This window comes from Dipodomys ordii, unplaced genomic scaffold (genome assembly GCF_000151885.1).
Source record: "Dipodomys ordii isolate 6190 unplaced genomic scaffold, Dord_2.0 Scaffold143, whole genome shotgun sequence".
Taxonomy (NCBI): domain Eukaryota; kingdom Metazoa; phylum Chordata; class Mammalia; order Rodentia; family Heteromyidae; genus Dipodomys; species Dipodomys ordii.
The window spans coordinates 3416157-3432957 of NW_012267359.1; the positions used below are offsets into that span (position 1 = coordinate 3416157).

Sequence of the window (16801 nt, forward strand, 5' to 3'; positions counted from 1 at the left end):
TCTTTTTCCTAATGGTTCTTCCCCTAAGGTGAGGCTCACCTCTTGATGCCCCGCCCCCTCCAGTAGGCTGGCCATGGGGCCATGCTGACTATTGGGTCTGGTTGATTATCTATCAGGGCCCCACAGGTTATTACAATTACCAGCTCTGGTCTCGCTTTTAGTAGGGCAAATAAAGGCACAAGACTATCTTTAGGGACAGGAACCCATGGCAACAGCCAATTGATTTCCCCTAAAAGACTCTGAAGTTGGGTTAGGGTCAGAGAGGCTGGAATATCCAGCAAAGGCTTAAGGGAGCTGGCCTGAGTCAAGGTAAGGTGGGATCTGAGCACCTTAAAAGGAGCTACCTTTTGAATTTTATAAAGGGCTATGGTAAAACCCCCCTTTTTTTTAATATGGTGAGAACCTGGGCCAGAAGGCCCTCCAGGTGGCTTGGGTCTTGGTTCTCCAGAATTATATCATCCATGTAGGCATAGGCAAGGGAGGTATCTGAACCCAGCACAGGCCCTAAAAGTGTGGCCAAGTACTGTTGGCAAAAGGCCGAGCTATTGGCCATTCCCTGTGCCAGCACCGTCCATTCAAACCTCTGATCAGGCTGGGAAAAATTAAGAGAAGGGATGGAGAAGGCAAACTTCTTGCAGTCATCCAGATGCAGGAGGATAGAAAAAAAACAACCTTTAATATCAATCACAAACAAAGTATATTCTGAAGGTATAGCAGGAGTCCAGGGCATGCCTTTTAGGGGTGTTCCTACTAGCTCCATCCTTTCATTTACCTTACATAGATCTTGGAGCATGCGGCAGCCCCCAGATGCTTTTTGGATAATAAATACAGGTGTGTTTCAAGGACTCATAGAAGGGCATATGTGCCCAAGGTTTATCTGTTCCTCCACCAAAAGGTAGAGGGCTACAAATTTAGGTTCGGTCAATGGCCACTGCTCCACCCAAATAGGGCTTCCTGACTTCCACCCAATGGGAGGTACTGGGGGGGGCAGTGGCCTTTAGGATTGGGGGTGCATCCTAGTGGGTCCCTTATGTTCCTCTCTGTAATTATGAAAGTTAAAAAATCCTTTTCATTAACTCTGTCTAGATCCTGTTTAAGCCTTTGTGCTTCTTCTCCATCCAGAATATTGTCATAGAATGCTTGATGGTCTGTAGTGACCACAGCATCCATTTGTCTCAGCATGTCTTGCCCTAGTAAGTTGGCAGTGAGGCTTTTTGCCACTAGAGGGCATATCTTTCCCTGTTCTCCATCTGAGCTAGTCCATTTCATAAGGGTGACTGTCTCTTTGGACTGGGAGTTGCCCCCTACATCCAATGTCGGGGGCCCAGGTGCAAGCTTCCGGTCCGAGGGCACTTCCTCCTCCCTGAGTATGGTTTGATCTGCCCCCGTGTCAATTAGGCAGTGAAACCACTTCCCACCTATGAAAATACTCATTTTAAGGGGGAGTCCTTCCACCAGGGGGACGGTCCAATGGGTCTGGGTCGTCCTGCCATGAGGATGCCTGGACCTCCCAGCAAAGGGGGTTCCTCCTTGAGTTAAGGGGGCTGGAGGACGCCCCTCCCCTAGTGTAAAGGCTTCCCATCTAAATCAACTTTGGATCGACAATCCTTTTTCCAGTGGCATCCCTTCTTGCACCTGGGGCAGGGTATAGGGGGCGGTTTGGACCCCCCCCCCCGGGCCAGTTGGCAGGGGGAATGTTGTGAACAGTCCCTCTTTTCTTTTCTTTTCTTTCTTTTTGGGGGGGGTCTGGTTGTGGGGCCTGAACTCTGGGCCTGGGTAATGTCTCCCAGCTCTTCAGCTCAAGGCTAGCGCTCTACCACTTGAGCCACAGTGCCACTTCTGGCTTTTTTCTTTTTTGTTTATGTGGTACTAAGGAATCGAACCCAGGGTCTCATGCATGCAAGGCAAGCGCTCCACCACTGAGCCACCTTCCCAGCCCAACAGTCCCTCTTAAAGTGCCCCATCCTGCCTGAATTTAAAACAAGCCCCTCTCCCCGATGGTCTTGGGGTTCCTTGGCCCTGGGCTGCCAGCGCCTGGGTAATAGCCTCAGTCATTGCAGATGTCTGAGCCTGTAACGCTAAAGCTAGTGATTGGGACTGGTGCTGTTGCATTCCCACATCCTGCGAGGCCACCACCCATCTGCTCAGGGAACTCTCTCTCAATCCTTCGCAGGCCGGGCAGTGGTCTGCATTCATCCCTTCCCAAACCAGTAGCTTTACAAATTGATCCTGGAGGTCCCCTGCTGGCAGTATAAAATCAGGTAGAGGCTCACCTGGTTTTTGTCTCACTCCTGCTATGGGGGACTCAGTGGGCCCTTCATCCAGTTTGTACCACGTGGCAAGTCCTGCCTGCCTCACCTGGTCACGGTACCGGCCAGGTATTGCGGCCTGCTGGACGCCAGTGGAGTACCCTTCCCCCCCGTCCCTGTTAACATGGCATAAGTAATAGGTATCTCGGGTTGAGCCTGCCGGTTATTCTCCACCCGCATTCTGCATTCCTCCTTAAAGAAAGCACACCATTTAATAAACTGAGAACTGGTGAGGACGGCTTTGGCCACATCCAGCCAGTCCTCAGGGACACATGGGTAATAAGCAATGTCCTGTACTAGGGTCTGGGCCCAAGGAGAGTTTGGGCCATCCTCTGCCACCGGCTTGCGGAGCTCTTTAAGATCCTTAGCTTCCCATGGATACCATTCCAAGGGCCTGTTGGCTCCTGGTGCCAGATTGACCGGATACGCTTGGGGAAGTGAATCCTGTGGCCCAGGGTCCAGGCTCCCAGGTGGCCCTTCCTTTACAGGGTAGGCCTTCGCACAGGTTACTTCCCCAGCCCTCGGCCCCTCCATGGAAGGTCGGTAGGGGTCTGGGTCTCGCAGGTCCCTCTGTAGGGTCACGTAAGGCATGGTACCTCCCCCCACCTAATCGGTGGAATAGAGTGGGGATCTAAGACCATCAGGGGCACCTGAGTCAGAAGGGGTAACCTTCACCCTCGTTTTGACTTCCACTGTGTATGCTTCAGTGCGTTCTCAGTCGAATTTGACCCATTCCTTTTCCTTCTCCTTCCCAAGTCCTTCTCCTTCTTCTGTGAAATAGCATTACCCATACTAAGGGTTTCACTTATCCTGAGAGACCTCTTAGCCTCGGCTGATAGAATTTCCTTTTGTGCCCCATGTTGGGTGCCAGATGTACGGCCTTCAGTCCCTAGGAAGACGGTTGGGATCTAAGGAAAGGTAAGTGGGCAGCTCACCCGTTCCCCAGCCTCCCTTAGCCCCCCAGCCTCCCTTAGCCCGGGAGACAATCAGACACACGGGGGAGTCCAGTCAAGCAGGAACTCGTTTATTACCACACAGCAAGCACTTTCTAAAGCAAAATAACGCGTGGCATGGAAGGGGAGGAAAAGGAACCAACCAATCACTGTAGAGGTCACCCTATCATGCGCCTAAGCTTTCTATACTTTCCCTGCTGTCAGTGAGCTGTTCACGCACTGACGTCACTTTGGCTGGTTGTGGTATCCAATCAGATTTTAACATAAACAGCTTGGGCTCTGCCCATTCAACTCCCTCTCAGTGCAATCTTTGCTGCCCATGTGCCCTACAGGTCAGGTCTCTAGGAGGGTATTCACTGATCCTGGAAATAGTTGTGCCAGTGTGGCAATCCATCAAAGTACGGTTAAAGGTAACAAAAGAATTTTATTTAACTATTTACACCAGAAAAGGGGCCTAGATATCCAGAACCAAGAGCAGCCTTGACTACCAAACCTCCAAGCCTCCAAGGGCAGCCCCAACCTTTATTAGTTGTTCTGCAAACCTCGGTGTGCAAACCTCCAACCCCAGAACTCCAAAGCTCCAGAGCTCCCAAGTTCAGCCCAGACCTTTATTAGTTGGTCTGCAAACCTCAGACCTCCAAATGTCCAAAGCTCCAAAGGGGAAGGCTTTTCCTCTCTGCTCTGCTCTGGTAAAGGCCTCTTCACAGGACTAGGCCTGCCCTGCTCCAGTAGTTACCTCTTGCTGTCTTTCTCCCCATGGTCTCTCTCTTCACCCTCCCCCCACCCCCACAACATGAAGCCTGTATATAGGCTGCGCCCCTCCCCCACTCCAATGGCTCTAAAGGTCTCAACTGCCCCTCCCCCAAGCTGCCCTCTGTCCAACCCCTCCTTGATAGCTCTTGACAGTGGGCCCAGTGGGGCAGTGAGGTCAGCCTCTCAACTCCACACCTCCTCCAGCAGCCCAGCCCTTGAGCGGTGATATCAGCATGGGGTGGTCTTTGGCCCCTCTGGTTATTACAGGCTGACCAGTGGTGCCCTAGAAAGTCTCCAGGTCTGGGTGTTGCCGTGGCTCACTGCTGGTGTCTGTCCCTTCCTGTGCTGTCGGGGTCCAGCATTGTGGAGGTTTTCTGCATCTGGATGCTGCAGTCCCATTGGAGTCCCAGGCAGCCACTGGGCCACGTTCACAGCTCAGCCCTGCTGCCAGCAAGGGACAGGGGGATGGAGTAGGGTCTGCGGTTTTCCATCCTTCTGTGTACAAGGTATGCGTTCTCTCAGTGCCTGTGATTCTATGCTTGTCCATATCTTCGTTGTTGTTGATCTCTTGGGGAGAAGTGTGTATTAGCACCCCAAGTCTCTTTTTGGTGAGAGAGCTAGGGTGATTCCCTATTGTTCACTGTCATCCTCTTCCCCATTCCTTCTTCCTAAAGGCCTCAGAGCTGCTTACCTTGGGGCTCCAAAGAACATGAGGGAGTATTGAGTTGAGGTGTAACAAGACAGCATGGATGGCAAGGGATGCCAGAGGGGGAGCAGCTGCCAGGTGAAGGCCAGAGTCACATGGGTCAGATGAGGTAAAGAATAGGAGAGGGGAAAGGACTGAAAGGGAGGGGCAGTGTGCATATGTAGAGAGGGGTGTGTGCAGAAGAATGAAGGGCCAGGGATAGAAATGGGGAAGGGATGGTATAAGACTTACTTTTATAGCCAATATTTTCATATTTCTCTTCAGTGTCTTGGGAGACTTCTCTGCAGGGGCACAGGAGGATGGGAAGGATATCAGAGGCTAGTCATGAGTGAGTTCAGTCATATGAGAGGGGCTGATTCCATTTGAGGGGGGGGTCTGCCACCTGCCCTGACACACTCATTGCGAACCCAATGGTGTTCAGAACGAGGCTGCCTGAAAGGTGAATGAGGGAGAAGCCCTTGGCAGCATGGCCATGAACTTGGCCCTCAGCACTACTGGAAACTGCTTTGTGGCCGTGTGTGGGGACACTGGAGAAATGTAAAATGCCAACCCTGTCTGTGTCTGAATGCATTGCCCTGCCAAACGTGGAAGAAAACACACATACTCTCACACGTTACTTAGTTTTAGGGTCTCTAATCAGGTGGGCAGGCTGGATCCCTGAAAGTAGCTCCACAATAAGGGCTGCTAGCCAAAAGAAGGCACAAGGGCAGAGAGAGGAAGGATGGAGGGAGACTTTGAGTAAGAAACATGTGACATTGTGTGTGTGTGTGTGTGTGTGTGTGTGTGTGTCTGTGTGTCTGTGTATGTACCAGTATTGGGGATTGAGCTCAGGACCTGTGTCCTTGCTTGCATTTTTCAGATTTCCAAGTAGCTGGAACTAAATATGTACTTCCTCTTCTAATTGACACTTTACTATGTGAGCCTACCAGCACTTACAGATTTTGGCTTTTGGCTAGTTAATTGTAGAGAAGAGTCTCTTTGATCTGGGTGCTGCTGGCTCACACCTGTAATAGGCTGAGATATGAGGATTGTGGTTCAAAGCTAGCACAGGCAGCAATACCTGTGAGACTCTTATCTCCAATGAACCACCAGAAAACCAGAAGTGGTGATGTGGCTCAAGTGGTAGAGCACTAGTCTTCAGCAAAAGAGTTCAAGGACAGGGATGAGAATGTGGCTTAGTGGCAGAGTGCTTGCTTAGCATGCATGAGGCCCTGGGTTCAATTCCTCACTACCACATAAACGTAAAAACCCAGAAGTGACTCTGTGGCTCAAGTGGTAGAGTGCTAGCCTTGAGCAAAGAAGCTAAGGGACAGTGCTCAGGCCCGAGTTCAAACCCCAGGTCTGGCAAAAAATAAAAAATGTTCAGAGATAGCACCTAGGCCCTGAGTTCAAAAAAAAAGTCTTTTCAATTCATCTGCCTGGGCTGTCTTTGAGCCCAGACGCTCAGATTTCAGCCTCTTGAATGGCTGGGATTATAGAGCCTGGCAAAGAATGGTAATAAGAAAGGGCAGGATGAAAGGAAGGACAGATGGGAGTGTGAAAAGGAAAGAGAAATGGAGGAGCTAAAGCAGAGGATGCATAGATGGGCTACGGCATGTTCACCCGAGGAAAGGATGGATGGGACAGGCAAAAGAAAAGCAGAGGAGAGAATCATTGGGCTGGAGATGTGGCTCAAGTGGTAGAGCATCTGCCTATCATGCTCAAGTCCCTGAGTTCAAAACCCAGGCACACCTCCTCTCTAAAGAGTCCATACATAGCCAGGCACTGGTGGCTCACACCTGTAATCCTAGCTACTCAGGAGGCTGAGATCTGAGGGATCGCTGTCCAAAGCCAGCCTGGGCAGCAAGTCTGTGAGACTCTTATCTCCAATTAACCAGTAGAAAACCGGAAGTGGCACTGTGGCTCAAGAGGTAGAGCACTTGCCTTGAGCTGAAGAGCTAAGGGACAGCGTCCAGATCTAGAGTTCAATCCCCATGACCGACCAAAAATATGAAGAGTCCACACCAAAAAATGACAAGTCAAGACAATAAGGTGCACCAAAGATGATGATTAAGGCTGAGGGAAAAACAGATAAATAGAAGCTCAGAGACCAGGAGGACAGCAGGAAAGAGGAACTAGAGAGAATGAGTCTCTGGTAAAGAAGAGTGTCTGAAACTCTGTGCTGGCCTCATTGTTAGGGAATGGGATGTGCAGGGTGAGGAGACTGGAGCAGTAGGGTACAAGGCTGAAGCAGACTGCCTGAGTCATGAGCCTCTGAGAAAGGCCCTTGTGTGTTTCTTTCTTCTAGCTAATTGACTAACAGTAAATGTAATTTCATAAAGTTATAATTTGCTATAAGTATACAGGTTCTTATCCATCTTCCTAAAAAGACCCATAAACCTCACCAAGGAACAATTGTATGTAAAAATGTCCAAAGCAAATGTAAAATACTTTTCAATAATCGGCAACTGTAATGTTATTTTTTCACTATCTTTATATTACATCATTGAATATCTAACAAAGGTTTTCCCCACAAAAGTGCAGTGGGAGATATCTGCATGCTGCAAACAGAACAAAGTGAAAAAAATATTTTTCAAAATCCTTTGGTAATTTTTATGGGCTTCATTTGGAAAAATGACTGCTAATATGCTCCTATTTTTTTTAAATGCTTTCTTTATTTTATATTTTTACATTATCTTTTAGTAGTCAAACAAAAGGATTTCAAGTCAATATGTCAGTTTGTGAATACAATTTATCGTGATCAATTTGTCCATATGTATGTACACACACACACAGACACACACACACACACACACACACACACACACACACACACCTTTTTATTTTGTCAGCCATGCAGCTTGAAATCTGGGCCTGGGTGCTGCTCCTGAGTTCTTCAGCTCAAAGCCAGTGCTCTACCTCTTGAGCTATAGCACCACTTCCAGTTTTCTAGTGGTTAATTGGAGATAATAGTCTCATGGACTTTCCTGCTCCGGCTAGCTTTGAATTGAGATCCTCAGATCTCATCCTCCTGAGTAGCTAGGATTACAGGTGTGAGACACCAGCACCCAGCATCTTTGAGCTCTTTTACTCAAGGCTGGTGCTCTACCACTTTGAGCCACAGCTCCACTTTCGGTTTTCTAGTTAGTTGGAGGTAAGAGTCTCATGGACTTTGCTGCCCAGGATAGTTTGAATCGTGATCTTCAGATCTCATCCTCCTGAGTAGCTAGGATTACAGGTGTGAGCCACTGGTGCTTGGCTATACAAGCATTCCCCCCTCCGCCGCCCCCCCCCCACGCCGTCTTCAATTTAGGGCCCCGGCAATGTCCCTGAGCTTTTTCAGCTTGAGGCTAGGGTCCACCCCCAGCTTTTTGGTGGTTAATTGGCAAAAAGTGTGTCAGGGACTTTCCAAAAATTGTGTAAGGGCTCTCTAAACCAAGGTCCTCAGACTCAGCCTCCTTGAATAGTTAGGATTACAGGCCATGAGCCATAGGTGCTCAGGTAAAATAGCTGTCTTATTTATTAGCTCGTGTTAATTGTGTAAAGCAATAGATTTCATGGTGATATTTTCCTGGTTGTTTTTATTGGGAAACGTGTAAAGAAACCTCCCAAACTAGCACCGCTGTCTCACTTGCTCCACCTCCTTGGGAGGACAAATTCTCACCCTGCTGGGGCTCGGGCTGTAGTTGTCTGGCCTGTAGAAGAAGCAACATGGTGTCAGTATGATTTCCTTGTGATTCTCTGTCACCTTCTTGACTGTGTCCCATGCTGAGACTAACCTTGACGGAAACAGAGTCATGGAGCTTCTCTGCCCCAACCAGTAAGGACAGTAAGCTGAGACCAACCATACTTGTCCTCTTGTCCTCCACTGCAAGTCCTAAGACAAGCCCTTCTGGGGCCATCCATCCCAGTTTCCACCTCTCTCTTCCTCTCTCTGTCTCTGTTTCCTTGTCTCTGTGGCTGTCTCTGTCTATCTTTCTGTCTCTCTGTCTCTGTCTCTGTCTCTCTCTCTTTCTCTCGTTTGTCATGGGGCTTGAACTCAGGGTCTAGATGCTGTCCTTGAGCTGTTTGCTCAAGGCTACTGCTCTACCACTTTGAGCCATAGCTCCACTTCCATTTTCTGATGGATAACTGGAGATAAGTCTTAGGGACTTTCCTGCCCAGCCTGGCTTTCAATTGGGATCCTCAGATCTGAGCCTCCTGAGTAGCTAGGATTAGAGTCATGAGCTACCAACCCAGGCCCAGCCCTCTCTCTTGCTCTCTGTTAATTTCTCCCCTTCTTTACCTCCCTTCTTACCCCTACCACACTTTCCTCCTTTACCTTCCTCTGCACTCAACCCTTTTGTTTCCATGCCCTCACCAAACATCTTCTTTGCCTTTCTTTCTGAGTACCAGCTGTTTCTGGTCCCACAGATTGAGTTCCTGGTTGGAATCCTGTTCAGACTTGTGTGTCTTTGTGCAAGTACTGTGCTGTTTTACTCAGTGTAGCTTTGAGAACATTTTATGAAATCAGGCAGTACAAGTCTTTCACTTTTGGCTATGAATTTGAGAAGATGAATTATTCATTTTGGGGCGGGGGTCCGGTCGTGGGGCCTGAATTCTGGGCCTGGGCACTGTCCCTCAGCTCTTCAGCTCAAGGCTAGCGCTCTACCACTGGAGCCACAGCGCCACTTCTGGCTTTTTTCTTTTTGCTTATGTGATGCTGAGGAATCGAACCCAGAGCCTCAGGCATGCAAGGTGAGCTCTCTACTACTGAGGCACCTTCCCAGCTCCGAATTATTCATTTTTGAAAGGAAAAGCCATTGAGCAAAAAGCTCAGAGACAAGTGCCCATGTCCAAATTCCATTTCAAACTTTGATTGGGGTTGCATTAAATCTGTAAGTTGCTTTGAATGGTACATACATCTTGTCTTATTCTTCTAATCCAAGAATATGAAATCTTTCCATTTGTTTGTGTTGTTATAAACCATCTAAGGACACTTCCTGGTCCTAGCCATTTCCCTCCATCCTTTGCGCTGCTGCATCCTGGCTGCCCTCACACACTGATGTCCTCATTGCAGGAAGCTGAGATGGTCATGTGACTGCTCACTGTGCCTCTGGCATCTGATGTTGTTGGCTTTGATTTACAAGACCCTCTTCTCTCATCTCCCATCTCCTCTACCAGCTAGGAACGAACTGAATTCTGGGAATGTTTTCTTTTCTTTGAAGTCCAGGAAGTTTCTTTGTCCTTACCCCCCAGTTCTTACCTGACTTGTTCTTTTTATTCTTTCAGAGGTTTTGTCTTCTGCTAGGCAGTCTTCTCTGACTCCCTTTCTTTCCACTGACATTATTTAGCACTACCATAGCTCTCCCAAAAAACGATGAGCACCAACACTTCTGAGCGCAAAGGTCATGAAAAGCAGGCGCTGTTCTTGGGTTTTGATTTACCAGATTCAAGCCAGGCCCTTTAGTGTGTGTGCTATTTCAGTCCTTGCTGAACTGAGACAACTTCCTGACCCTTCTACTCTGTTCTTACCTTTCCCAGGGCAGGCTGTCTCTTCTCCAGCAAGCAAAAGGTGAAAATCCATGAGAGTCATGAGAGAAGACCTGACAAAGGATGCCATCATCTGCTATTGCTGGTTTGCACAGACCCACGTGAGGAGATGTTCTTTAAAAAACATAGATTGCCATCTAGGGTTTGTGGTACCTACTGTTATCCTGGCCTGAGGCTTGAAGGCCAGCCTGGTCTACATTATGAGACTTTGTCTCAAACCAAACCAAACAACCAAAGCAATATCTCCAAGCACAGGCTTAATAGCCTGATGTTTTGGGGTTTGAGGGAACACCCAGCAGGTACCTGCTTTTTTTTCTCTTTTTGGTGCCAGTTGTAGGTCTTGAACTCAGGGCATAGGTGCTGTCCTTGTGCTTTATTTGCTCAAGACTAGTGCCCTACCAGTTGAACAACAGCACCACTTCCAGGTTTTGGGGTACTTAATTAAAGATAAGTGTCTCATTGACTTTCCTGCCTGGGTTGGCTGGAACTTCGATCCTGAGATCTCAGCCTCTTAAGTAGCTGGGATGACAGGCATGAGCTGCCAGTGCCCTTCAGGTAAGTGCATTTTTAACAAGCATCTTAGGTGTTTATAACGCAAGTGTGTTCTAAACCACACCCATTTGGGAAGTATGATGAGAGGCCAGCCCTGGACCACTTACCTTTCCTTCTCCACCTGAGAAAGGCCATCAATACTAGCATCCCAGTTTTGAACATAGCAGTGAATATCACAGCAACAAAGACTTCCAGACTCAGGGGCTGAGACTCTGAGACTGTGAAGCCAGCTGAGGTAACTTCAGAGGCTACACTGGTGCTTCTCTCAGTGGTGGTCTTCATCTGGGTGGTGGTCTTGATGGCTGGGGAAAGAAAGATCAGAAGTCAGCAGATTCTCCTGCAAGAGTGGGAATTTGTGAGTGACAGGTCAGATCTCATCTTGTTCAGAGGAATATGGAGAGGAGAGCAGTTCTCAGAGATCCACTCAGAGAAGAAGAGAGGGAGGCTTAGACTCCAGATGAGCAGGGCTGGGTAGAGGGATGCAAGTGTTAGAGCAGCTGCCTAGCAAGTGCCAGGCCTTGAGTTCAAACTCCAGTACCTCCAAACAAACAAACACAAAAGGATTCCAAACAACCAAGCCACTTGAAATAAATCACAGGAATAGGACATTATTTTTTGACATAAATCTATGTAGCATAAAATGTACCATTAGTCATCTGCCTGGGTGAATTTCAGTGGCACTGAGTACACTCATGTTGCTATGTAGCCATTATTGACTCTCCAATTCCAGAACTTTCTCTGTACCCATTAAACTACTCCTTTTGATTGTGCTTATTAGAACTTAATTGTTAAAAAAACAAAAACTGAGTGCTGGTGGCTCATGCCTGTAATCCTACCTATCCAGAAGGCTGAGATGTGAGGATCATAGTTTGGAGCCTTCCTGGGAAGGCAACTCTGAGACTCTTATAATCAGTTAACCAGGAAAAAGCTGAAAGTATGTTTGTGTCTCAAATAGTAGAGCAGCAGCCTGGAGTGAAAAAGTGAAGGGACAGGCCCTGAGGTCAAGCCACAGGACCGGCACAAAAAAAAAAAAAAGGGAAAAGAAATGGATAAATTACCTGTATCAAAACACTATTCTGTGCTCCATAATTATGCATACATATGGTTGATTAGAAATAAGATGAAACTCAATTGAGAACTAAAGCATTTTTTCAAATATACTTTTCTTGTTGTTATTAAGGGGCTATCATTTCATAAGGCAGTTCGGAGTACAGTTTCTTTTGGACAGTGTCACCCCTTCCTTCACTTTCTCCATTTCCCCTTCCTGTCTCTGCCTATAAGTTGCATAGTTAGGTTTCCACACAGTGTTTCCTGAATGCCAGGACTCTATTTGGAGCACTGGAAGAATATACATAAAAACCAGAATTGGGAATGTGGCTCAGTGGTAGATATGCACAAAGCCCTGGGTTTGATCCCAGCACTAAAAAAAGAGTGTATATGTACTTAAATAAATATAATACATAATAAAAATACAAACCACAGTAATACTGATTTATTAAAAGTCCTGGAATATGACTAAAGAATCATTTAAATTCATAGTAATAGATGCTTGTTCTTGTTTTGTTTTGTTTCTGTTATTTTATTTTATTTTATTATTTTTGTCGGTCGTGGGGCCTAGGCATTGTCCCTGAGTTCTTCAGCTCAAGTGATAGACTTGAGCCATAGTGCCATTTCCCATTTTCTGAATGGTTTATTGGAGATAAGAGTCTCACGGACTATCCTGCTCAGGCTGGCTTTGAACCGGGATCCTCGGATCTCAGCCTCCTAAGTAGCTAGGATTATTGGCGTGAGCCACCAGCACTCAGCTTGTTTCTCTATTTCTTTTATGCTGGTTCTGAAGCTTGAACTCAGGCACTGGGTGATAACCTTAAATGTTTTTGTTTTGCATTTTACTTTAAGCTAATGCTCTATCACCTAAGCAACAGCTCTAAGTCTGGATTTTTTGGTGTTATTTGGAGAGGAGAGTCTCATGGACTTTCCTGCTCAGCTTGGCTTAGAACTTCAATCCTCAGATCTCAGCCTCTTGAGTAGGAAGGCTGAAAGATTTGAGTCAGTGGCACTAGCCTGGCTAAATACTTGCTCTGTGTGTGTGTGTGTGTGTGTGTGTGTGTGTGTGTGTGTGTGTGTGTGGTTTTTGGCATTTGAACTCAGGGCCTTTCACTATCACTTGCATTGTTTTATTCTTTCTTGGTCTGGGGCTTGAACTCAGCCTGGGCGCTGTCCCTCAGCTTTTCAGCACAAAGCTAGCACTCTACCACTTAAGCCACAGCACCACTTCCAGTTTTCTGGTGGTTAATTGGAGATAAGAGTCTCACAGACTTTCCTACCTGGCTGGCTTTGAACCTTGATCCTCAGATCTCAGCCCACTGAGCAGCTAGGATTACAGGCATGAGCCCCTGGCACCCGGTTGTAACTTGCATTTTTGCTCAAGGCTAGCACTCTACCACTTGAACAATCCTCCCACTTCTAGTTTTTCACTGATTTATTGAAGATATGAATCTCTCTTCTGGGCACAGCATTTCTATCTATACAAAATGAGCATGCCAACTGTTATTGTAGTGTGGGGGTATAAGAGAGCGAGGGTAATTAATACATGTAAAATGCTAGGCCACGGTGCAAGTGCCCATGTACAGTGGATAAGAGACACGGAGACCTGGGGAGGGAGGGGTGGGAGAGGTGTTCTGGGGAGGGAAAAGGGGAGATTGAAGGTAGAGCTACAGGTGATGGTGTGGGGTTACAGCGGGCCCAGAGACCAAGGAAACCACCCATCAGACACCTGCAGTATGTTCTGGGCTGAGTTCAGGACTGTGGGAAGAGCAAGATTGGATGCAGATAGCACAAAATGAAGGCAGGATACTTCTAGCAAAGTCAAATGAATCTGCAAGTCAGGGAACACACAGGGCTGGAGGCCTAATATTAAAGTTAGAAGTTGGATGATTGTGGCAGGGCTGAAGCCCAGGGTGTGGGATTGGGGTGAATCTCAGGGGCCACTGGAAGGCAAAGAGGAGGGGAAGCAGCATCTGTTTGGGGATGGTTATTGGGAAAGGCAATCAAAGAATGATATTGGCAGGGTCCTGAGAAGAGGTCAGAGATAAGGGAGAGGAAGTAAGATTTGAAGTGTGAGGACTGAGGGGATGTGGAGCTGGGGAAGGGGCTCACCTTCAGTGATGGTGAGTTTGGTCCCTTCGGTGGACTGCCACCGCTGCTCACCCATTTCCTTTGTCTTCAGATGGATGCGGCAGAAGTACATGTTCTCGTCCTCCTTCCGAAGGTTCAAAATGGACAGGGAGCCTGAGGTCCTGTTCTTTGTGAGGTTCAGGACCAGCCGGTTCTTGAAATGCTTATGGATGAAAGGTGGGGTCGTGTTGTAGATGAACTCCCCGTAGAACCACACCCATCTCCAAAACAGCTTCACCTCGGGATCCCGGGGCAGCTCCCAGGGGTGGAAGAAGCTGAAAGGGATTTCGATGGAGCCTCCCACAATGGCAGAGAGGTGTTTCGGCTGGGTCATGGCAATGCTGTCTGTGAGGAAGGGGAAGGAATGTGAAGCAAGGCCCTGCCAGAGGGGAGGCAGAGACGAACCCCAGATGCTCCTGCACCTGCATTCCCAGGGTTTGGTGGGACAGATGGCAGGGTTGACACTCTCCAGGCTTGGGAGAGGAAAGTGGCTGAAGGGTTGGTCCTGGCCACCTCCTCCCACACAGCCCTCTGCACATGCCCAGCCCCCAGGCTCCCTGTGGCTTGATGGTTGTGGCCACTCACCAGCTGTCAGGACTCCTGCAGGCAGTAGCAGCAGTGCCACCAGGACCCACCTCATGGCTGGTCTCCTCTGGGGAGAGGAGGCCTGCTGAGTGCCACAGCCGGAAAGGAGGCCCTGACAGAGCCTGGGGGCTTGCACAAGTGGGGTGAGTGTCACATGGCGATTCTGAGTCAGACTTCTTTTCCCAGGGCTGAGGGAGGTTGTTTACTTTCCCATCTCCTCTTCCTTGTGACCTACAACTTCCTTTACCATGTGGCTTCTCCTTTTCTTAGAGGGCAGAAGGGCCTCTTTTGTGGTCACAGTCCTCCAGCCTCCACCTCCCATTTGGTGCTGAGAGACTCACCTTGCCCTTGGCCTCACCTGTCCCGTCTTGACCACCTGCCTTGTCTGATCCTTCACCATGGCCTGTGCAGTCTCCACTTCCCCTTCTCATCCTTCTCTCCACCCTTTTTCCCCCTTCCCCTGCCTCCCCATCTCTGGGTGCCTCTGTCCTTGACTCTTGTCCCCCAGGCTCTCCTCCCAGGGGAAGGGGCTGCCCCAGGCCAGCACTGGCTCTTTCAGAGAGAGGAAGGCGGGCAAGAGTTTTTGCTCACCTCAGCTTCCAGACTCAGGTCTTAGAATGGAATATGAAGATGATAGCCCTGGACCCACTGGAATACCAAGCCCCACTGGTGTATGCTTTTCCTTGTCTTTCCCCCAGGTTGGATCATGGCCCTGTAGTAGCCAGGAAAAACCAAGATGTGGGCATCCTGGTCGGCCCCCTGGTGACTGACTGGCTGCCACCTTCCTTGGGTGCAGAGATGACACTCAGTGACTTCGGGTGTCACGCTGCCCTGCTGGCACCTTTGTGCCCTCCTGCCAGCCCATGTAAGTGTCACAGGATGGGTTTGGTTCTGGACTTCAGGATCCACTTTAGTCTCTTCTGCTGAGTTGAGGCTCTGGCCTGGCTGCATGGCACAGTCTCTGGAAGCCAACGTTGGAATACCAAAGTTCCAGCAGTGGGGACCCCAGGTCGTCCCCAGGACCTAGCTTGGATTGGGGGCAAAGAAGATTCAGAGCAGCAACGAGTCACACATTTCCTAGTCCATGGCACACTCTGACACAAATGAGAGGAGAGGGTGGAGGTTTGGTGATTCACAGGCTGGTTCTGTGGGAGTCTGTGCCCACCTGTGCCCAGGAGGAGCCTGGTGTCAGCTTTTTTTTTTTGGTTAGTTGTGGGGCTTGAACTCTGGGCCTGGGCACTGTCCCTCAGCTCTTCAGCTCCAGGCTAGCACTCTACCATTTGAGACACAATGCCTCTTTCGCTTTTCTGGTGATTTATTGGAGATAAGAGTCTCACGGACTTTTCTGCCCAGGGTTGCCTTTGAACTGCAATCCTCATATCTCAGCCTCCTGAGTAGCTGGGATTACAGGCGTGAGTCACCGGCACCTGGCTCTAGTGTCCTCACCCTGCCATCACTGTGTGCAGAGGGTGACTTCCTTTTTTCCTCAACTTCCCCTTAATCCTTGCTTCCTCTTCTGTGCTGCCCCACCCATTCTGGTCAGGCCATCCCTGCTTTCCCTCTTCATGTGCTTTGCTTTTTCTACCCCGATTCCACAGGTCAGATGTTCCAGGACCCCTGCAGCCTTGCTGGTCTCCAAACCCCCACTTCTTTGTTCTCAGTTTCCCAACATTTTTGGAAGGAACATGTTTCTGTTAGGTTTTTAAAAAGAGGTAGCCGAGTTAAGAACTGCAGCTGCACGCACGTGGTATTCAGGTAAGGGGTAGGTTTATTCAGTAGACCTGCTGGGACCAGGCAAGGGTGGCACTCCACGTGGCTGGGAAAGGCCTGGGAATGAGAGAGAGCTGGGAAAGAGAGGAAAGAGCTAGAAAAGAGCAGAAAGAGGGGTAAGAACAGTAGCACTCACGTGGTATTCAGGTAAGGGGTAGGTTTATTCAGTAGACCTGCTGGGACCAGGCAAGGGTAGCACTCCACGTGGCTGGGAAAGAGAGGAGAGAGAGAAGAAAGAGCTAGAGCAGAGAGAGCTAGAAAAGAAGAGCAAGAGCAAGAGCAAAAGAGCTAGAAAAGAAGAGCAAGAGAGCATCTGGGCCTGGGCTAGGCCTTATGTACGGTATGGGCGGGGAAAGGTATGGCCACATCAAATTCAGATGTGACCTCAGCGGATGCAGATGTGACCTCTTCCAGGTGTCCCAGTTGCCTAGGTAACGCAGGTACTGGGTGGAGACTTTGCTGAGAGGAGGGTGGAGTCTGCTAGC

The 16801-nt window shown here is 48.8% G+C and overlaps 1 protein-coding gene across 1 annotated transcript in view; it reads right to left on the reverse strand.

The window, feature by feature from the left end:
- The window catches only part of Pilra (paired immunoglobin-like type 2 receptor alpha), a 124071-nt gene extending 109406 nt beyond the window's left edge, over positions 1-14665 (reverse strand). Inside the window, exons 1-4 of the mRNA XM_013031781.1 lie at positions 14547-14665; positions 13944-14306; positions 10892-11086; positions 8365-8395 (exon numbers count right to left, since the gene is read on the reverse strand). Coding sequence (XP_012887235.1) covers positions 8365-8395; positions 10892-11086; positions 13944-14306; positions 14547-14601 — 644 coding nt within the window. The 5' untranslated portion in view covers positions 14602-14665. The remainder of the gene's footprint in view (positions 1-8364; positions 8396-10891; positions 11087-13943; positions 14307-14546) is intronic.
- Between the last annotated feature and the right edge of the window lie 2136 nt (positions 14666-16801).